The 22,493-nt window shown below is 51.3% G+C and overlaps 1 protein-coding gene and 1 long non-coding RNA gene across 18 annotated transcripts in view; both read left to right on the forward strand.

Moving 5' to 3' along the window:
* Positions 1 to 22,493, forward strand: part of ARRB1 (arrestin beta 1) — a 73,567-nt gene that overhangs the window by 24,295 nt on the left and 26,779 nt on the right. For 2 of the 17 annotated variants that reach the window (XM_082747207.1, XM_082747209.1), the window contains exon 1: positions 10,109 to 10,268. The exons of 11 other annotated variants lie outside the window; for them this stretch is intronic. In XM_082747207.1, the coding sequence (XP_082603333.1) occupies positions 10,264 to 10,268 (5 nt within the window). In that variant the 5' untranslated portion in view covers positions 10,109 to 10,263. Of the gene's footprint in view, positions 1 to 10,108; positions 10,269 to 13,521; positions 13,711 to 20,167; positions 20,417 to 22,493 lie in introns of those variants that run through there. 4 more of the 17 variants (XM_082747201.1, XM_082747211.1, XM_082747215.1 and 1 more) reach the window with 2 other exon arrangements.
* Positions 10,414 to 12,271, forward strand: LOC309872690. The gene is made up of 2 exons (XR_014316058.1): positions 10,414 to 10,789; positions 11,955 to 12,271. It is a non-coding gene; the product is annotated as an uncharacterized lncRNA (long non-coding RNA).

A 22,493-nucleotide genomic window follows, 5' to 3' on the forward strand; every position in this document is an offset into this window, starting at 1 on the left:
GGTCAGTTTTGCTGCCCAGTATTTTCTGAGTTTGTGTTCAATCCTGTGTGGAGCCCAGCCCAGCCCAAAGGTTGGTTCAGGGGCTTTGGGAAAAGTTGGTACCTGAGTGGATCGTGAAGGAGCAGTAGGAGTGACCAGAGTCCTTGTCACCTTCCTCCCTGAGCCCCAGGCCCTGTGAGTACAGAGCTGGGCAGGCACTGGTGATTGATGCCCAACCCCCACCCCCCATGCCAGCTCCAGTCTCTAGCAGGGCTGCCCAGTCCCTGAAGATTCCAGAGACTCCAGCCCTGGGCGCCTGCCCAGACACTGCCCCTCTAAGGCCCCGGCTTCTTTCCCTGTCTCCTTCCTCACAGGTCTGTCTTCTGGAGATTCTGTTTTGGTTGGAAAGAGGAGGCGGAGGTGTTTGCGTGTCTGGCTCTTTCCTCCTTTCTCATTCCTCCTCCCTTCCTCCCTCTTGCCTCTCAAGATGTTTCCTCTGCCAGTCTGGCCGCACTCCAGGCTCCCTGCTCCTCAGTAGCCGTCCTCTCCCGCCTGGGGCTTCTGCGGGCTGTGGCTTTCCCTTAATGCCTTCTGTCTCCAGACGAGAGGTCCACGGGACATATCCTTCAGGGTGGGGCCCATTGCCTCCATCTTCCCCTCCTGTTTAAAACCCACGTCTCCTGGGAGAGGAGGCTGCAGGCCCATTTTAGCGCTGCCTCCTGCTCCAGGTGTCCCTTTTCCCCTCCAGGCCTTGGTTCCCTGTGGAGCCCATGGCATAGGCAGCCCCTTGGTGTCAGGGCACATAACGTGCCTTGCGTTCATTTCATTGTAGTTTTGTGCTGCTTTGGCAAGGATCTGTGCTCCAGGCATGGGACACTGGGGAGCTGCTCCCTCCAGCTAGGCAGTGGCCTGGAGTACAGAATTTGCACTACCTACCCCCCAGCCCCAACCACCTTTTCATGTTCCCAGCTGAGGTCCCATCATTCCCTGAGGACCCTCAAGGACCCCTTCTCCATCTGCCCCCCCTGGAGGAGGTTCACAGGGTGAAGGAGACCCATACTCGGGCCCAATGGAGCTCAGCCTGGGCTGTGTACCCTCAACACATCGCACCGTGTCTGGAATAGGGCAGATAACTTGGTAAATATTTGTAGAATGACTTCTGGAGGAGCAGCCAGTGAACCAGAGTGTGGCACATTAGAGAGGTGAGGACGGATAAGGTGCTGAAGGGGCACTTCCTAATAGAGGTGACATGTTTCAGAATGGGTCAGAGCTGGACAGAGAGCAGGGTAGGGAGGGTATTCCAGACAGAAGGAACAGAGGGTGTGTGATCTGGGGCTGAGAGTAGATGCGAGTAAGTGGAAAGAAGGGAGGCTGGAAAGAAGGACTGGGATGTGGGAGGAGCCTCTGTTCTGGGGATGGGTGCCCGGGCCTGTTGGAATGGTGCCAGCACTTAGCCCACTCAGCAGGGTCCCAGGTCTCTGTGCTGTAGGCCTGGGTTTGCGGGGGCAGGCAGGTGGTGGAGGGGGAGGGCCCTCAGGGCTTTCGAGGCCTTGCTGGGGCATGGGACTGCGTGAACCCAAGGCCACTAGCTCTGTTTCCCTGGGCCGAGCAGGTCATGGGATTAGAACCTGTCAGGGCCAGCTGGATGAAGCAGGCTTGTGACAACACTTACGTTAGAACCAGGTTCAGCTGCGGTCTCCATAATTTCCTGGCCAGGACCCTGAGCAAATCACCGACTTCTGCATGAGAGATTTCCTCTTCAATAGAGATAACACAAGCGGCCTCTCGAGACTGTGACAAAAATTAAGGTAACCTGTGTAAAGTTTTTCTTTTTCCTCCGTTTCTCTCCTTCCACTCCCACACTCCTTCTTGGCAGGGCTGGCCCTTTGCACTGGGGGCCTGGGTCCGCTGGCAAGGACGCAGGATATTCTCAGCGCTGATAGCCCATCTCTCCTTCCACAGCGTCCTGGATTCCGCATGCCTCTAAGTGTGCATTCCTCTGGGTAGCGGTTCTCAGCATCTCGGGGCCACTGTGTCTGAAGTACCTCTAAAAAGGCAACAGTTGGAAATGCATATTCCCAGGCCCACCTCTCACCCTCCCCACCGAATGTGAACTCAGAAGGTAGGGCCCAGCAAGCTGGGTTTTAACAAGTCTCCCACGTGATTCTGACCCATGCTCAGGTGTGAGAACCTTTCCCAAAAGAGACTGATGCCCAAGGGCCTCTCAGCCAGAGGAGCCTGGGTTTGGGTCAGGAGTCAGAACATGGGAGTGCTTCCAGGTGGGTGACCTGTACGTTCACCTAGAGCCCCAAGCTCAGGAGGCCCTCTGGACTGGTTAAATGCTTTTCTGTTACTGTCTTGACATCTGAACAAGGGGCCCTGCATTTCCATTTGGCACTGGGTGCACAGATGTCTTAGCTGGTTCTAGGAGCTGGTCCCAGCCACGGGCCAGGGTAACTGGGTGTCCTCAGGGAAGTCGCTATCTCTCTTGGTCTTACGTGCTCATCTATACAGGAGGATGAGAACCCCCACGTCCTAGTAAGCGCAGGATTCAGCATGAAGCTTGGGCTCAGCAGTCAGCCCCGTGCCGGGCCCAGGCCAGTGTAGAGTGGCCTGCCGAGGCCACGTGCCAGTTCTAGGCACAGCCCTGGGGAAACTAGGGCAGCACACAAACCCTGTCCTTGGCTTCATGGGGCTTTCAGTCTGGAGCAGAGAGATGGCAAGAGTTCCCACTGTGAGGGGTGCCCTGAGAATACCTGAGGGGGTGCTGACCTACTTGGGGGAGGTCACCAAAGGCTTTCTGAGGATGTACCCAATGAGCGAATATCTGAGATGGAGTGGATGTGAACTTGGCATTGGGGGTGGACAGCCTTGTCCGGATGGAGGCAACAAAACGCCATGTGCTATGTTCATAGTTACCAACAGCGGATCTCTGGGGAGGCTGAGGTAAGGGGAGAGGGCCTGGAGTGAGGTGATGGGCCCCAGGAGCCGCAGGCGGCTGGTCAGGAGGCTGGCCAGGAGGCTGGCTGCCTTGGGGCCAGATCATGGCTTTGGCTTCCTCCCCTGGACCCAAGGCTTTAGAATAGGAACAGCTCTTGCCCAGAGGCCTCCTGGAGCAGTAGGAATGTGGCCTTGCCAGCTCCCGTGGCTGGCATGTTATTGACCCTCTGCAAACCTCAGCTTCCTCTTCATCAGAATGGACCTCCTAGTCCCGTCAGGTGGCTGTGGTGAATGAGGTGTGAGCAAAGTGACAGCCCAGAAGCCCAGCACAGTGCTGCCTGTGGGAAGCGGATTCTTCCCTCCGGGAGGGCAGTACAGTGCCCTGATTTGGATCAGGAGCCCCTGTAGCCCAGGCTGACTCCCTTGGGGTAGTCCTTTCTTTAACGGGAAGGAAAATCAGGCTGGTAATCCCTTTCCTAGAGACAATCTGGTGGGATTAAGAACTAACCAGCTTTGGGGGCCCAGAAGCAGCGGCTTTGCAGACAGCTGAGTATCCTTCTGTCTGGGTGTCCCCCACCTCAGGGCCCAGCCCGGGGTTAAATGAAACCTACCGGCTATATCACAGAGAGGGATGAGCTCCCCCAGCCAGTGTCCTGAGTCCAGTCCCTGCTCTCTCAATGGCGAGAGTGGCTTTCACTTCACACAGGCCTCCCGGCACCGGGTCCTGTCCATGCGTTCATCAAGAAAGGCACTGTTATTTCCATTCTATCGATGAGGATCAGAATAACTCGTTCCTTGCCCAAGGTCACCCAGCTTGTGAGTGGCAGACCCAAACTCCCATAGTGACACAGTGTGGAGCCAGGGGCGAGTCCTGTCCTTCTCTGGGCCTCTGTGCCACTACGTGTGTCCTGAGGGGTGGGCCCTAAGGTTCTTAGAGACCCCATCAACCCCACTGCCCTGGGGTCCACACTTCTGGGAGGGCCTGCTCCCCCGTGAAGATAACCCACCACACTCTGTGCCCCATCCAGGGTGCTGTTCCTTTACTGTGTAGGAAATGACTGGCTCACTCGGGCCCTCTCAGCTCCAGTCTGCCAGGCCTCCTGCTGCCGAGGGCTGACCTCTGGCTTTGATCCCTCTCCCTTACCCTCAAAGAGGAACGGGTGTGGCCAGGACCATGAGTGCGTGTGTACTGGGCTGATGAGGCAGGAGCCTCTCTCCTGTGGGAGAGTCCACAGAGTTGTACAGAATTTGGTGTCTTCAGGGAAGTAACCACGGTCAGTGTGGCTGGAGGGCGTGTGTATGGTGGAGGGACGGGAGTGGGTGGGTTCAGACTGTGAAAGGCTTGCAGGAAGCAGTGAAGGGGTTTGAGGCCCAGAAGAGACTCAACAGGTACGCATCAAGCCTAACAGAAAATGTCAGCGACAGGAGACACAGAGTTCAGTAGTCATTGGTCATGGTTTCCTTACGTTGATGGTCACAAACACGCAGATTCCTCTTCTTACCAGCTATGAGAACTTGAGGCCACCACTAACCTCCAGGGCCTCATTTTCGCCACCAGTCCTGTGGGAAGAAGGATAAGGAGTCTTCCTCTCAGGGGTTTTATCAGGAGCAAAGAGAGATAATGGGGAGATTTCATCTAATCTTGGTTAATCCTGCAAATTCGTGGCCCACTCTGCCCAGCTGCGTAGCCAGGGCCCTTCCTCCCTGTCATAGGCCTCCCCCGCTTCAAGGTTTGGGGCAGGGTAGTACTCAGTCACTGGCTCCAGGAGGCCCCAGCCATAATACAGTTACTTGTAGGCACGGCTTTACCCTCCCCAGATCCCATCCTTCCGCTATCCTCAACCTTGACCCTGCAGTAGTAGACCCCTGCCTCCCTCTCAGACTTTCCCCTAGCCTTGAAGCCTTGGCCAAGGGGCTCCCAGCCTTCATAGCCCCCGGAGAGTCCCAGGGGGTCCTCCAGTGTGTTGTGGGAGGGAGCATGCAGGACCCAAGGAAGTCACGTGCCTTCCCTGAGGCTGTGTCCCCATCTGCAAAATGGGAATGGGATGATTAGTCTCCTGTTGCTTCTATAACAAATTACCAGAGATTTAGTGGCCTAAAACAGCACATATTTCTTCTCTTACAGTTCTGGAGGTCAGAAGTTCTCAAGTAGGTTGGTAAGGTTGCGATCCTTCTGGAGGTTCGAGGGCAGAGTCCGTTCCTTTGCCTTATCTAGCTTTTGCAAAGCTGCCTGCATTCTTTGGCTCCCGGTAAAGCCAGCAACATAGCATCTTCCAATTTCTTTCTCGATGCTTCCCTCTGCACAAATTTGCCTCTTCTCTCTCTGACCCTGCTGCCTCCCTCTTATAAGGAGCTTTGTGATGACACTGGGGCCATCTGGATAATGTAGGGGAGTGGCCCCATCTTGAGATCCTTAACTAAATCACACCTGCGAGGACCCTTTTACCATGTAAGCTACACTAGTCACAGTTCCAGGCATTCGGATGTGGGCATCTCAGGGGGCCATTCGTCAGCCTGCCACACATACTTTGCAGGGTGGTTGTGAGGATTAAGGAGACCAGAAATGTGAAAGCTTCCAACAATGCCTGGGACATGGCAGTCAGTCTCCAGACCTGCTTCTTTGACCTCCTCTCTCTGGGCCTCTGTCTCCCCATCCATAAAAAGAGGCCCATTCCAGCCCCAGCAGTTAGATCCCACCTTCATCTAGAGCAAGTGGTAAGGACAGGCAGACTGTGCCCTTAGCCTAGCCTGGGCTTCAGCAGAAGCAGCAGAATGGAGCCCTGCCTCCAGGACGCCCCCAGTGGCCCTCGGAAAAGCCCAAAGCCTATCTTCTCCTCCTCCCTCTCTGGGGCAGGCCTCTGCCGGTTCCTGGCCTTCTGTGCATTTCCCAGCATTCCCAGGGATGGCTGATGGGAAAGGCTGAGCTCACTGCTCCCTGGGGAGGGCAAGAGCTGGAGGGAGGAGAGGGAGCGGCTGGCGGCAGCTGTGGGAGCTGAGGAGAGGATAGGATATTTGCAGTAGGAGAGGTCGAGGTTATCAGCGTTCGGGAGTGGGGGGTGGCGCCTCCAAACTGGGGCTCCTAGAAGCTCAGCTCTCCCTTGGCCTCCTCTGAAGGCTGCTCTGTCCCTCTGCCGGCCACCCTGCTGAGGGGCCTTGGGCTCTCTGGAGGAGAATGCACGTATGTTGGGGCTGGGAGGAGGGCATCACAGACCAGCAGGGTCGGGGAATGAGGGACTATTGCCAAACAGGAATAAGAATACCACCCCCTTCATGGGGAGAGGCTATCTCGGCCAGCATCCCTCCTTTACTCGTACCCTCTCCCCCGGAAATTGGCCCCCATTTACCGTTGGGCTCATCATCTGTCTTCCCTGGACCTTATTTTCCTTATTTGCATGTGCGTGAGGGGCAGTGAGAGAGGGCAGGTAAGAACACCACTATGGGATTTGAGAGAATTGAATGAGATTGTGATTTTGGAATGATCTGGAAGCATAAAGTCTGCTCTAGAAGGATATGTATTTCCACGCATACGCACATCACTTCAGTGTTCTCTCTTCACCTTGATGACCTGGCAAACTCTTAATCATTCTCCAAGTCCGATCACACATGTCGCCTGTTCTCTGTGACTTCCGAGCCACTTCCTGGAATTACTGTCACCTTCTTTACAACTCTCGCTCACAGTCCCTTTGCAGGGTTGTCTTTGGTTTGTGGCATCTACCTCCCCTATCACATGTGGGCCTTGTGTTCACCCCAGACCCCCTCTGCTTCTCAGGGTCCCCATAGTTGCAGTAGAATAGAGGCAGGATGGTGAAGGCTGGGCAAGCTGGCTTCCTGGGGTCTGGCTGGGGCAAGGTCCCCATGGGGCAGTCCAATCCTCAGAATGGAGCAGGTCCCCACAACCAGCTCCATTAGATTTAAAAGCATCTGGGTTGGGCAGCCAGAGCTGGTTCTAAAGGAGCCCCACACTGTTCCTCCTGGCAGGCTTCTCACACTTCCCAGGACAAAGAAGGGAATCCTAAGGAGCAGGTGGAGGGTTTGGGTTGGGTATGGAGGTGTTGATTACTAAGCCCCAGGGTGTGGTTCTGGGAGAGGTTTGGAGATGCCCTGAGGGCTCCTTCCTGCTTGTGGCCTCACTGAGGACAGCTGCTCTCATCTGGCCTTGCTGTGCCCACCTGATCTGTAGGCCTCTGTGTTCTTGAAAGTAATGAAAATGGATTTCTTACAAATGCTTGCTAATTCAGCCTTGTTCTTATAATAGGCCTCTGTCTCTGGCCTCCTAGGAACTCCTCATACCCATTACCTCCTCTCAGCTGCTAAGGCCCATCAAGGTAACGTGACCTGGATTGAGAGCTGGTGAGCCAGTTGAGGCCAACGTGGGCAGGAACCTGCCCAAGGCCACTCAGCGAGTTTGTTTATGGTGGTGGTGGTGGTTAGTATTTTCACCACTTGCAGGGCTCTAGCTGAGTGCCAGGGCCTCATCTAACCCTGCAGACAGCTGAAGTCCGGGCTGATGAAGCCACCCGTCTTCTGCCTGACCTCAAGCCGCTAACCCCTTTGATGCACCTTTTCTGGGCCAAGCGCAATCCCCTCCCCTGAGCAGCTCCCAGCCTGGGCGGGGCTGACATCAGTGGGTCACGCCCACCACCACGCCCACCAAGGTGCAGCAGATAGGCGCCCTCAAGGGACTAAGGGAATAATGGCTTCTCGATTTGCCTTCAAGATTAAACATGAGAAATACGCAAAGTACCTAGCATATAACAAATACATGAGAAATCTTAAACCGATTGCTATTGTGGATTTTTCTTATTTTCTAAATTTTAATAAAATTGCTCAGTGAGAAGTTTCAAAAGAAGAAGTGTGTAAGTGTGCCTGGGTGGCTGCGTCCATTAAGCATCTGACTCCTGATTTCAGTTCAGGTCACGATCTTGTGGTGAGATCAATCCCTGCATCGGTGTCAGCTTGAAATGGTCTCTCTCTCTCTCCTTCTGCCCCTCCCCTGGCACACGGGCTCACTCTTGCTTGCTCTCTCAAAATGAATAAAATCTTTAAAAAAAAAAAAAAGAAAGGAGAACTGTATTTTGAGAGGACTGAGAAGCTTGTGTTTTACAAATTTGTAATATTCTCTCACATCTTGAGAATACCACAGTATGTTCAATAATGAATGTATTTGGTTTGGAAGACAGGATAAATTATATCTTTCAAAAGTATATAAGTCCTTTAAAATTCAGAAGCATTGTAATTATATTTTCACTTCTTAATTGATGAAGCAGATCATTTGAGCTGCTTTTGTTTTTTCTCTTCTGCTCTGTGATGTTGGACAAGTTACTTAACCTATTTGTCTCTAATTTTCATCCTGTGTAGAGTGGGAATAATGAGAGTATCTACCTTACAGGGTTCTTGTGAGGTTTAAATGAGTTAATATAGTGTTTACAATAGCAGTGGGCTTGTATTAAATGCAATAAATAGAACTTATAGTAATAATAACAAAATATACCCAGGTTAAGTTACCAGATTAAGGTGGCTTTTCAGCGAATATGTATTCAGCTGACATTTGCTGGGTGCCGGCCCTGGACTTGTTTGGGCCTTGGCCTTGGGTCTCCACTGCTCTCTCCCTCTGCGCAGTGGCCTGGGCCCCCCGGCTCCATTTCCACATCTTGTTCCTAGCCCCCAGGGCCCCGGGTGAGGCTAAGCTCATAAAAAGTGTCAGCAAAGCACTTTGTGGATCGATGCTAACTAATAGCAGCTCCCTGAGCTGGCACATGTAGGGAAGAGGACTGTGAAGGCAGCTTGGACCAGGCTCAGGGATGGCACCTGGCCCTCGGGGAGGCCATTAATGTCCTCACAGCGGGACCTGTCCTTCCTCTCCTGTGCCTCCTGTCACTGTAGCCAGCAGTGGGTGCTGATTTGGGGGCTGGGGGGGGCATTAGTGGCCCCAGAGGGAAGAGGTTTGCCCGCTGGCAGCAGAGGCAGGACCAGAAACCGAGGGAGCCCACACATCTGGTGGCATCCAGGCCAGAGCTGGGTGCCCAGCTTGTCCTGGCCATCCTCCTGTCAGGGCTTTCCTCATCACCCCCTCAAAATCGCTTGAGAAGTCAACATTCCTGGATTGGGACAGGCGGCCGCTGGCCTCCATCCAGACACATGGCTATCTTAAGTATGGCAAGGTTGCTTTGGGTCGGTTGAGGGCATGAATGGGAGGTGGTGTGAGACCCTGCACAAGGGACGATTGGGCAGAACTCCCCCTGGTTCTGCCCCCAGAGGAAAGCCCTTCTCCTCTTTGACTGAATGAAGTCTGTTCCGAGGACTGTTGTGGGGGCAAGCAGGTGGGGGGGGGGTGTCCTCTGGGAGTTCCTAGTCTAATGGAGGAGGCATGGCCCCATCTTCCAGGAGAGAGACTCCTGTCTGATGGTGGGGGGGGATGCGGCTTCTATTTCCTGGGGCTCCCCATTTAATGGAGGGGACATAGCTCTCTTGTCCACCGGCAGCTCGTTGTTTAAGGAAGGAGGCATCATCTTTGTCCTGCAAGAACCTCTAATAATTGAAAGTCACAACCACTTCCCTCAGGGGAAATCTTTATTTGATAGAGGAGATCTGCCCTTTGCCCTCAAGAAGGTCTCCTGTCTGATGCGGGAGGCTCATCTTGTCACTCAGGAAGGCCCATTGATGGCCTCTGCCCTTGTCTCCCTCCTCTCTGCTTACCCGCCCCCCCCCAGCATGATTTATGGGGCGCATAGATCTACAGGCAATAGCCACAGAAGGCTGTGCCATGTATGTTGAGGGGGGGTGGCTGCTATAGGGCAGGGAGGAAGGGAAGAAGAGGGACTACAGAGGGACTTCATAGCAAGTGAGGGTGACATGGAAGGCTTCCCAGTAGAGGGGTCTTTATGGGACAGTCTGATGCACAAGAGGTGCCTGGCTGTGATGAGTATCCCCTGGGGGATAATGTATAGAGGCTCCCCTGGGCTGGGAAGGAACACTTGAGAGGTCACTCCAGGGAGCCCCTGTTCATGCAGGCCCGACTGCTGGAGTGGACGGGCCCCAGGGAGACCCTCACCTTCTGTCTGTACACAGCTGAGTGCGGTCAGCCCAGAGACATCCGCCCTCCAAGGCCCGAGAACCCAGAGGAGGAGAGGAAACAGGACGCGTATCAGGAACGCCTTTTCCTTTTCTTTGTAACTAACCCCCTCACTCGGGGCTGGGGAGAGCTGAAGGGCCTGCCCTGGCCTGGCTGTTGCTGCCTCCAGCCCCCAGCTCTGGGTCCTACACACACAGCCTTACCCGCCCCCTTGGCTGCTGCTTCTGGGCTGGTCCCTCGCTTCACCAAAACTCAGGACTCTCATCTGTAAAATGGGGTAAGACTTCCTATCTGCCTCACATGGAAGTTTGTTTTTTTTTCCTCTCTGTGTAGGATTTACATAACTTATTCCTTTATTCCTGAGATGGACATTGAGTACCTAGGAGCTTTGGGTTGGGCAGAGGCATAGAACAGAAGTAAGGAACAGATGTGGACAGACAGGAAGTCCATGTGGGACTTGTCTGAGGAGCTGGAGGACATCTGAGTGGAGATGTCACAAAGCTGGTGGGTGTGGGGTCAGAGAGGATCTGGCTGGAGATGGGGTTTGGACTCACCACCCTTGAGTGGCAGCCAAGTGGCTGGGTGGGTGGAGTCACCCAGGGAACTGCTTGTCATGCACCCTGGGAAGGAGTGGAGGGCCAGACTCTGGAAGCCACAGCCCTCAGGGCTCAGTGTACAGATTGCTGGACACAGAGCAGGGATGGGGAACCATGCAGCCAGGGCTCCAGTGACCAAGAGGCTGGTAGGGAGGTGGTGTGTGGGGAAGGGTAGGCCACAGAGGATGAAGAAGGAGTAAAGGTAAAGGTACTGAGACACTGAAGAAGGCGGTCAGTCAGACTGGCATTCTTTCACTGTTTGCATGATTTCAGATACTATTGGTCTCTGCCGACCAGAAGGCTCCTTATGTGTGTGTTTGTGTGGTGTGTGTACGGCCTGTGTGTGGGGATATTAGAGTGAGATATGTGTTGTAGGCGTGAGTGGTGTGTGTGTCTGTGGAGTCCGTGTGCGTCTGAGGTGTGGCGCACATATGATGACGTGTGTGGTGTAGGTGGCAAGTGTGCACAGTGAGCGTGTGCTGTGGTGTGTGTGATATGTGGGTGCTTTCTGTATGTGTGGTGTGCATGGTGTTTGTAGGTGTGGGTGAGGGATGTGCAGTGTTTGTGTGGTCTCTGTGGGTATGTGTGGGGTGTGTGTGTCTAAGTGTGTGTGTGTACGGTGTGCGTGGCAATTGTGTGTATGGGGGGGGGGTAGACTTCGTGCACATTTGGATCCTGGTTCCACACTGCAGAAAGCAGGCTGGTGCTGAGCCATTTACCTGGGCTGAAAACTGACCAGCATCTCCCAGGCTTGTGAATTCCCTTCTTTACTTAGGGTTACACCCAGTGGTGTACTGACAACAACTGGCTGTCCAGAAGACAGCGGAGGGGATGTGGTGGTACTTGCTACCAAGTTCTCCCACCAAGGAGTTCGCACTACTAAAGTGATGTCATTGAACGTGGGGATGGGGAGAGATGCGCAGTAGGACACCATCCGACAGCATTCCCACGGCGGCATAAGTAGCCTCAAGAGCATCGTAGGGAAATTTAGTGAAATTACAGTAATGATAAATTTGGAGTATGTATTCCCTTTGTTTTTAATACAATTTATTTAACTCTAAGTTTAGAGCAGGATTTCTCACTATCAGTACTTTGGGCTGCAGAATCTTGCTTGGCGGTGGGAATGGGGTTGACCTATGTCTTGTGCAGGCGGCATCCCTGACCTCCACCCACTGGATGCTGCTAGCACCCATCCTCCAGAATGTCTCCAGACGTTGCCAAATGTCCCTGGTGGGGGATGGGGGGTGGCGCATTCACCCCGCCATGGCGAGCCATGGCAATGGCTCTGTTCTTCCCATACGAGCCTCCTCCTGCCCGTCACAGGCACCTTGTCTAGCTAAATATGAGACATGGCTTTTTTCCCTTAGAATTCTTTCTCAGAGAAGAGCTGCCACCCGAGGCCATAGCTTTCAGTCTGGACAGAGCCCCTGACCACAGAAGACGTTCAGCCTCTGACCCGCCCCTGGGGAGGTCAACACAGAGTCCGAGATGCGCTCCATAGCAATCGGCTCTGCTGTTTTATGACCCACTAGAAGGAAAAAAGTATTGCTTCTGAATTACTGTCTCATTTTGATATGTTATTCTATGATCCTAAAACTTTGTATGTGCGAATTGGCAAAACAACAAAACAACCAAACCCAAACAAATGAAACTTCAAATAAAGTCTTCCTCTGGGGACATCTGACTGCCTTGTGTCTGGGGCCGCCCTGTGTGTCCTGGGCTCCCGCTGAGGCCCACGCGCCACGTCTCCTCCTGCTGGCCAGGCTGCCCACCTCTGATTTGCCACTTGGCCCTGGTCTGTTTCTCCCCAGCTTCATGCTTGGGGGTTGGCTCTCTTTAATTCCTTTATTCATTCATACAGAATATTTATTTAGCACCAGCCATGTACCGAGGAAAGTAAATGATTGAGGGAAGAGGCTTCTGATCTCTGCAGTTTCTCAGTGTTGCATGGCTGTCTCCAAGGAGAGGTGGGATACAAGCCAGTGCGGATGCCGAGGGGACATGGGTGCTGGATGGGGGAGGGGAGGGACAGGTGCTAATGTGTGTGGGTGGCTCTTTTGTGCCTGGAACCGAGCTGGACATTATACATCCTCTCATTCCGCCCTCCCACTGTGCTTTTGAGGGAAGCTTTGTTTATTTGTGGAGCATCTGTCTTCCTGCTCCAGAGTGTAGGTACCCTGGGGACAGGGCGCAGGGGCCTAGATCTCCTGGAAGTAAGAACCGTGGCAGGCCCAGAGATTGGAAAATAAAAGGAAGAAAATAAAGGAAGGAAGGAAGATGGATAGAAAGAGGGGAGATGGGAAAGAGGCAGGAGAGAGGAGCCAGCACAGTCCCTCTGGAGATGAGAGCAGTCAGGGAAGGCTTCTCGGATGAGGTGACATTGGGAAGAAAGGATTGCAGTTGGGAGAACAGAAGGAAAGGCTAGTACAGAAAGAAGAAATAGGGCATGTCCCCAGAGATTTCTGAACTGTGAGGGTCTAAACTGGGAAGAGAACATTACAAACTATTATTTTCCATCTGAGACCAAGAGGAAGACAGACAACTAAAAAAACTTGCCTGGGGCGCCTGTGTGGCTCAGTGGGTTAAGCCTCTGCCTTTGGCTCAGGTCATGATCCCAGGGTCATGGGATCGAGCCCCGCATCGGGCTCTCTGCTCAGCGGGGAGCCTGCTTCCCCCTCTCTCTCTGCCTGCCTCTCTGCCTACTTGTGATCTCTCTGTCAAGTAAATAAATAAAATCTTTAAAAATAAATAAATAAATAAAAAAACTTGCCTGGCCCAGCAAGGCTAACATAACTATCTCTTCCCACCCCAAGGCCTTCTCACTCAAAGGACATTTAGGCAAGAACTCTCCCCTGGGTGCTGGAGGGGGAGGGGAACAATGATAACAACAATCATCATATTACCAATCATGTTGGCTTCCTTTTATCAGTTCCCTGCTGTGTACCAAGTCCTTGTATGTGCCTTCATGCTGTGTGGTAGATAGCGCCCCATATTCCTGACAGGGGAAAGTATGCCTCAGAGAGGTGCTAAACTCACCCGAGGACACACAGGATTCCAGCCAGGTCTGCCTGCTTTTCTGCCAGCAGTCTTCCCTAAGCTGAAAGAAGCCTGGAGAGTATTCAGGTGCGGTCTGTGGGCTCTTTGGGATCCAGTTGCCAGCCCGCTTGTTGAAATTTTTATTAGCCTTTGATGTTCAGATCTCCAGTTTCTTAGGTTACCAGCAAATGCGCCACGCTTCTTTAAGAAACTCTCCTCTCTCTTCAGGGCCACCTGGTGGGCCCCCTCCTTCCTGACTCTGCACCCTGTAGATCTGGCTCAAGGCCAGAAAAGGGAACCTGGGAATGCAAGCAGAAGGGGGAGGGGTTGCTGTCAGCTCAGAAGCCAATGGGAAGTCCAGAGGCTGGGAGCGTGACTTGGTCAGAGCCCTCATCTACCACCCTTGCCCCGCAGCCCTGCCAGACACGCTGCCCTCTGGACACAGGAGCCTTGCCAGGTGTCGAGCTGCTGCGATAGGACAAGAGCACCAGGAATCTGGGGCTCCCCTCCCTGTCTGGGACTCTGTGCACGTGGGCAAATCTCTCTGAGCCTATTTCCTGGCCTCCGCAGGGACCCTTCCCTCCCTTGGGTTGTGATTTCTCCATCTGTGGAATGAAGCAGGCTGTAGTGTGCTCCCTCAGGCTCCCCAGATCTGTGAAATGAGGGTGACATTTCCTGTCTTCCTGCCCTTTCCCCCTCCTGGACTGTCCTGAACTGCAGGTGCACTAATGGTAGGTAAACAGGCAGGCGATGTTCTGACACGGGGGGGGGGGGGGGGTGTTCAATTTTGCCAGAGCGGACGAGCTTGTACATAAATAACTCTGCTACCAGGGAGCATGTGATAAGGGCCCTAGAAACCTCTTTGCTGCCATAGCCACCTGCTCTTCATGCCTCCCTGCTCCCTGATGGCTGCTCTCACACCCAGAAAGTGGGTCAGAATGTAGGGCAGAAGGAATGCCCCCTTGTGTTGTCCCCACCCTGCCCAATTGAGTCTATGATTGCCTATCAGGCCAGGGATAGAGGAAATTTATGGGGTTGGGGGCACGTCTGTGTCCAAAATACAGTCCTGGCCCATCATTCTCCCTCCCCCAAAGGCCCAAGGCTCCCTATTGCCTTCTGGTTAGGGTTCACGTTCTTTAGCTTGGCATTCAAGGCCCTTCACACCTAGCCCAGGACCTGATGGATGGAGGTGCTCCATGACTCTCTGGGCTGTGAGTGGACCTTTTTCTGGTCTGTCCTCCTCCCTGGTGCTCCTCTCAGACCTGCAGGACAAACAGTAGCCACACCAGCCTGCCAACCACCTCCTGAGCACAGCGTGGACTCAGTCGCCCTCTCCAGACCTTGGCCTTCATCTCTGACCGTTCCTCAAGGTCTTCCTCATTGCCCCATCCTCCCTGGAAGCCTTTCCTGACTCGCCAGACAGAAACACACGATCCCACTTAGAAGGGAGTGTGAATGATTAAAAGTGTGTGATCTCTGGAGCCTGACGGCCCTGGGCTCCAGCATGTAGCTACACCCCTTACTAGCTGTGTGAACTTGGGAAAATGAGACATCCTCTGTCTGTGTCTCAGTTTCTGCATCTCTGAAATGGAGATGGAGTCATACCTCCTTATAATGTTGTTGGAGGAACACAAGAGCTGATATTTATGATGCACTTAGAGAAGTCCCTGGCACCTGGTTTCTCTCCAGGGTGAGTTTTCCGATGGTGATTGAAGACTGAGTAATATTTGAAGGTCTTCCCCCATTCACTGTATTTGTTGCATTTTTCTCCACCATGAATTTTCGGATGCTCATAAAGGAATGAATTGTAACCAGCACTCTTCCAGTTCACTGGTAGTGAACCCACATTCGTGGGTAGTCCAGGATGAGGTTCCTGGACCTCAAGTTCTATCTGATATTGAGTAAGACAAGTTCTGTCTAAATGATTCCCTGTAAGTGGGGTTTCTCTCTGGTATAATTTTCTGATACTGACGTCATGACTTTAGATGTTATTTATTGGAGTCTTAGGTTTCTCCTCTGGAAAAAATAGGAATGTTTAGATGGAATAACAAAATATCTTTTTTTAAATAAAGATTTTATTTATTTAATTGACATACACAGAGAGGGCACAAGCAGGGGGAGCTGCAGGCAGAGGGAGAGGGAGAAGCAGGGAGCCCAATGCGGGGCTCGATCTCAGGACACTGGGATCGTGACCTGAGCCGAAGGCAGACGCTTAACCGACTGAGTTACCCAGGTGCCCTGGAATGACATAGTATCTTAATGTGTGTAAAGTGTTCACCATAGCACCTGACTCCTAGGGAGAGCTTAATGCATGGTGGCCATCGTATGTGGTTGGTTCATCTAATTTGACTATGCCATGGTCATTGGTCAGCAGGGACCACGAACTGCTCGCCTTAGTACCCCCAGAGCCTGGCAGTGACAGGGGCTGTGTGAAGGTGGGCAGGTGAGTGATAAACTTTATCAAAGCTGAGTAGATGAGACCTGTTTGGGATACACCCGTTGTATTTTTGACTTAGCCTGATGGTGGCCGGGACCCTGCCCCTAGGAAGCATTTTCTAAGCTTGATTTTCATAGATCCTAACATCCAAAGAGAAGGATAGCTCCAAGAAGAAATCTCTGGAGTCTGCTAGCCAGAGAAGATCATCATCAACCCACCATCTTTTTAAATTTCATCCATCCTCACTTTTGACCATTCTCTCTTAAAAAGTTTATTCATTCATTCAACAACATTCACCCCCTTGTTATTTACTGAGCCCCTACTATGCCCCAGGAACCATGCTATGCCCCAGGGATCGATAACACAAGTAAGATCTGTGCTCTCACTTATGTAAGTGAGGCAGAAAGTAAGTAAACAAACCACTGCCAAATGTGGGACATGCTGTGACTCCCTGCCAGGTGTGGGGCTTGGAAGAGTCAGGGAGGGCTTCCTGGAGAAAGAAATAGCTGAGCAGAAGACAGCACAGCAGTTCTCATAGCTGGCACAGCAGGCCCGGAAGGGATCTGAGCAATCACAGAGAAACAGACTCCACAGTGTAAAATCACAGCATCAGAGACTCTAACATCAAAGGATTCAGAGTAATAGGTTCCATATTTCTCTACTAACAATATTTTTTTTTCCAGGCTCTTCTTTCACCAAGACCTCAGACGTATCTTGTTAGGGAAGCCCTGGCATCTTTACAAAGTGACTTACGCCTATTGTACAACACAGAAAAATAATATCTATAAAGAAGTGGGTTCGTGGGTGGAGGGAGTCTCCTTCAAGCCCTGGTAATATTTGGGCATGTTTCCTTTCCTTTCGCGTACTTTTTGGGGGTTTGTTTTTAGTCTTTTATTTTTTTTCAATTGATATAATTTACATACTGTAATAGTCAGAATTTTTCTGTAAAATGTAGTGGTTTTTAATATATTCGCAAGGTTGAATAACCGTCACCACTGTCTAATTCCAGGACATTTTCATCTCCCCAAGGAGAAACCCCCTACCCGTTAGCAGTCACTCCTCATTGCCCATTCACGCCAGCCCCTGGTAGCTACTAACCTGCTTTTTGTCTCTATGTGCTTGCCTATTCTGGACATTTCATGTAAGTGGGATCAAACAGTAGGTGGTCTTTTGTGTCTGGCTTCTTTTCTATGACATGTTTTCAAGGTTCGTCCATGTGGTAGCAGGAATCAGTATGTCATCTCTTTTTATAACTAAATAATATTTCTTTAGATACCACATTTAAACAATACATTCATCAGTTGATGGGAATTTGTTTTTCTTTTTCACCCTTTATGACTATTATGAATAATGTGTGCTGTGGACATTTATGTACACATTTTTGGTGGGGATCTGTTTTCCATTCTCTACGGTATGGACCTAGGGATAGAATTTCTGGGTCATACTTTCAGAGGAACAGCCAAACTGTTTTTCCAAGTGACCCCACCGCGTTGCATTCCCACCAACAATGTATGAGGTGAGTTCTGATATCTATGCATCCTTGAGAACACTTGTTATTGTCTTTTTTTTTGGATTGTAGGTATCCTAGTGAGCATGAAGTATCTCATCGTGCCTTTGATTTGAATTTCTCTGATGATTAATAATGTTGAACATCTTTTCATGTGCTTATTGGCCACTTGTGTATCTTCTTGGAGAAATGTCTATTTGAATCCATTGCCCATTTTTAATTGGGTTAATTGCCTGTTTATTGTTGAATTGTAATAGGGTTTTTATATATCCTGGATACTAAACCGTTATCAGATACATGATTTGAGAGTATTTTCTCTATTCTGTGGGTTGTCTTTTCACTTTCTTGATAGTGACCTTTGAAGCTCAAAAGTTTTTAATTTTAATACAAGACAATTTTTTCTCTCTCTCTCTCTTTTTAAAAGATTTTATTTATTTATTTGACAGAAAGTGAGAGAGATCATAAGTAGGCAGAGCAGCTGGCAGAGAGAGAGAGGGAAGCAGGCTCCCCCTGAGCAGAGAGCCCGATTCAGGACTTGATCTCAAGACCCTCAGACCATGACTCGAGCTGAAGGCAGAGGCCCAACCCACTGAACCACCCAGGCACTCCAATTTATCTCTTTTTAAAGTTGTCTATGCTTTTGGTATTATATGTAAGGTTACCATTGCCTGATCCAAGGTCATGTTGATTTACACTTAGGCTTTCTTCTAGGAGTTTTATAGTTATAACTCTTAGATTAAGTTCCTTGATCCATTTTGAGTTAGTTTTCATATATGGTGTGAGGTAGTAGGGAGTCTAATTTTTTTGGGGGGTGGGGGCATGTGGATATCCCGTTGTCCCAACATCATTTGTTGAAAAGACTGTTTTTTTGTTTCGTTCCCCCATTGACTTACTTTGGCTCCTTTGTCAAAAATCAATTGACCATAAATATATGAGTTTATTTCTGGACTTTCAATTTTGTTCCATTGATCTTTGTGTCTATCTTTATGCCAGCCTCACAAGTCTTAATTATTGTAGCTTTGTAGTATGTTTTGAACTTGGGGGTATAAATCCTCCAAATTTATATTTTTTCAAGATTGTTTTGGCTATTCTGGACCTTTGCATTTCCATATGAATTTTAGAGCCACCTTTATTTTTCTTTCTTTCTTTATTTTATTTTATTTATTTATTTGAGGGAGAGAGAGTGAGTAAGCATGGACAAGCAGGGGGAGGGACAGAGGGAGTAGGAGAAGCAGACTCCCCGCTGAGCAGGGAACCCACCCGCCTGAGTGCGGCTCTATCCCAGACCCCAAAACCATGACCTGAGCTGAAGGCAGACACTTAACCAACTGAGCCACCCAGGTGCCCCAGCCTGTTCATTTCTGGAAAACAACAACCACAACCACCACCACCACAACAACAACCAGCTGGGATTTTGATAGGGATTACACTAAATCTATAGATCAATTTGGGAAGTATTGCCATCTTAACATTAAGTCTTCTCATTCTTTCTTTTGGTATTTTTGGATATAAAGTTGAGCTCATGCCAAATATGTTGTTTTGAATCCTAACTTACATTGCTTAATATTCTGTCATAGGCATTTCCTTGTGTTTAAAAGATGTAAGAATAATTTTAGTGCTACGTAATATTCCATTGTTTAGCTGTACCACACAGAATCATAAACTTTTGGTTTTTGGCTAATCTGTCATGGGCCCCTCATGATGCAGGCACAAGGGGACACTGGGAGTCCAGGTGGCTCACAAAAAGCCAGCAGAATATTCAAGGTATCCCCTGCTACAGGGGCTCACTGGAAAAGACAACGTTCTGGTTACTGGAGAGCTGACCTGTCTGCCCACCTTGGGAGCACCACCCTGAGGGAATCAAATCAGAATGTTGTTTTAAGCTACGAAGTTTGCAGTCATTTGTCACAAGCTTGGTAGGAGACAGAACGTGTAGTAGCCCTTATGTGCTTCTCCCCTGAAGTGATATGTGACACTTCTACTCCTTTCTTGTTGGCCAGAGCAAGCCATGTGGGCATGCCTAACTTCATAGGACTGGAGAAATGTGCCCAGCCTTACAGGGAAATGGCATATTGATGAATATAGTCATATCTGCTCTATCCCTGCTCTCTGTGTGTCTTGCTGATGTCTTCTATTCTAGTCCGTGGAAACAAAACAAAACAACAAAGTGCTGGTGGCAACCCCCCCCCCCCTTTTAAAAGATTTTATTTATTTATTTGAGAGAGAGAGAGATCACAAGTAGGTAGAGAGGTAGGCAGAGAGAGAGGGGGAAGCAGGCTCCCCGCTGAGCAGAGAGCCCGACATGGGGCTCTATCCCAGGACCCTGAGATCATGACCCCAGCCCACTGAGCCATCCAGGCGCCCCTGGTGGCAACTCTTTTAAGTAGATTTTGTGATTCACTAATGGGCTGCGACGCCCTGATTAGTAAAACACTGCTCTATAGACCCTCCTCCGAGAACCCTCATGGAACACATGACACGCCCTCGATAAAGCTGATTGGTTCAGGCAGGGGGGCACCTGACCAAAGCTGATCAATCAAATTCCTCTCCTGGGAATTTGGAATTGGGCCATTCAGCCAGTTAACAGTGCGAAGCTGAGTGAGAGGCTGAGTAGAAACAGGGTTGGAGTGAGCTGCATGCGAGCCAGAATGACGGAGGAGCAGAAAAGGCTTGAGTAAGCAGAGAGAGTTGGTCCCCAGAGACAATGGAGCAGCCGATCAGAGAACAGCACAGCCCCGAGAACATGCAGCCCCAGGGGGAGAGGCTGAGAGAGAGCTACCACCCGAGAGGCTGATGGCTTCCCCATTCGTGGCTCCAGCACTCCTGCGTCCTGCCTGCGCGTCCTTCCCGTGAGAGTTTTGTCTCCTTATTCTCCTCCCGCCTCCTTTCCCCTAGCCACCCTCGCGGGGTTTCTGTTCCTTGTCTCCAGGGAGCTTTAGTCTTCTAGAACCAACCCCTGGTGTTTCTCTTACATGGGACTCAGCTTTGACTCTTAGAATCAGGCTGGTGGGGCATGGATGGGTCTGAGGGGGTAGGGGGTGGTGGACCAAACCCAGCTAGCCCACAGTCTTGCACGTGTGACCTTGCCCTTCACGGTGGACAGGCAGAAGCCATCTGCGTGGTGCTGCACAATCTCAGGGTCCAGGGAACTGGAACACCCGTCCCCACCCCCTGCGGGGGGGGGGGGAGTAGGGGGGGGGGTTCCTGACAGTGTTGGGGTCAGGAAGCCAGTGGGGTTGTTTCAGGGAGGCCTAGGCTATGCAACAAAGCGGATAGGACATGGGCTCTGGAGACACACAACCAGAGTTCGTTCACCTTCCAGAGCCTCAGTTGCCTCATCTCTGAAATGGGGTTGTTGAAGGATCAGCAGTGTCCTGGGAAAATTACTGAGAGGTAGGACTAGGGCAGAATATGGACTTGGGGCATGGGAGGCTGCTGTTGTTGTTTGAGGAAGCTGTCAGAGTCCAGGCTTCCTGAGGAGGTGGCCCTGGGGGCTGATTGAGTTAGCTCAGGACATTCCCCACCACTGGCCATGTTTCCTGCCCTCGTTGCCCTCACTCTCCTTCTCGCCCCACACGCACCTTTCCGTCCCTTTGCCCTCCCCTCCCCTCTCCAGACTCATTTCCCCTGTTTTCTGTGTTTCCCCGAAGCTGATAAAAGAAAATAAATAAATAAATAAATTTAAAAAACACCTGCTTTAGGAAAGCAGCAGAATTGGATATAAAGTACTCAGCCTCTGGAGGCAGACAGAATTGGGTCTGAATCCTGACTTAGACTCTTGGCTTGCTCTGTGTTCCTGGACAAATTGCTCCATCTCTCTGAAACTTGAGTTCATTATGTGTAAAATGGGAGTTACATTTTACAGTGTGTTAGGAGAAAGAACTAATTAGGCGCTCAACAAATGCTAGTTCTGTCTGTCTTACTGCCCTTCCTCCTTACCCCCCTCTCTTCTCGACTATCGCTTATCCTAGCCTGGATCCCAGCCCCCACCTGTGGTAAGGATGCCCCTCGCTCCTCTCCAGGATCACCTCAGTGGCTTTCCCTGACTCGCTTAGAACTCAGGCATTTGTGTTCTCTCCTTTCCGTCAGGCCCCAGGCTCTTGAGAGGTGGGCTGAGGTTTCTGGAAGCAGCTGGGAATCCCTGTGACTTCTCTGGTCTCCTGGACACAGGTCCAGCCCTAGCTTGGGAGCTGCTGGTTCAAACTGTGTGATCTGTATTTTTTTTCTCACGTTAGTGACTATTACACCCCAGCTGACTGTGGCATTTTCACACTGCAAACACTGATAAATATTTATGAGGAGGAGAAAAGCCCAGAACTAGGGTTGGTGGAGGGGAGAGAAGTGCCAGTGCCTTCTTTGCAAGCCAAGCTCAGCCCTCTCAGTGGTCCCTTGCGCCCTAGATGTTAGGGTGGGAGTGGGGTGGTGGGGTCCACGGAGGCAGAGCAGAGCCACCCCCCACCCCTTCAAGGAGGAGCGACTGTCCCCATGGCACTGTGGAGCTCACCCCACCTTGCCCTGGTGGCCTGCTGCACTTCCTGCTCCTGGGGGCCTGTTCCATGCTCCGGGTTTTTGGCTGGTTTGTTTCATCTCTCATTCCATCTGTTATGCTCACACCTGCAGGGCAGCTTCCCTCTCCTCTCCTCTCTCTCCTTCCCTCTTCCTCCAGTACATTCTCTGGTCTCTGCCTCCTTGCTTTTTCTTCTCTCTTCCCAACATTACTCTGAGCAATTCTGGGGCTAGATGATGGGGTTAGGTGAGGGGGTCTCAGGCTCCCAGACCAAGCTGGGGGAGAGGACAGGGCCTGGTGGAGACTGCAGTGTGCTCTAGAAGGCCCAGAGAGCACTTCGCAGGAGTTGGGGGCTGCGTGTCTGCCTGACTCGGTGTCCAGTGCCCTGCTCTGTGGCCAGGGGCACATCCCCTGTCTTT

Source organism: Mustela nivalis, assembly GCF_964662115.1.
Source record: "Mustela nivalis genome assembly, chromosome: 9".
Lineage (NCBI taxonomy): Eukaryota > Metazoa > Chordata > Mammalia > Carnivora > Mustelidae > Mustela > Mustela nivalis.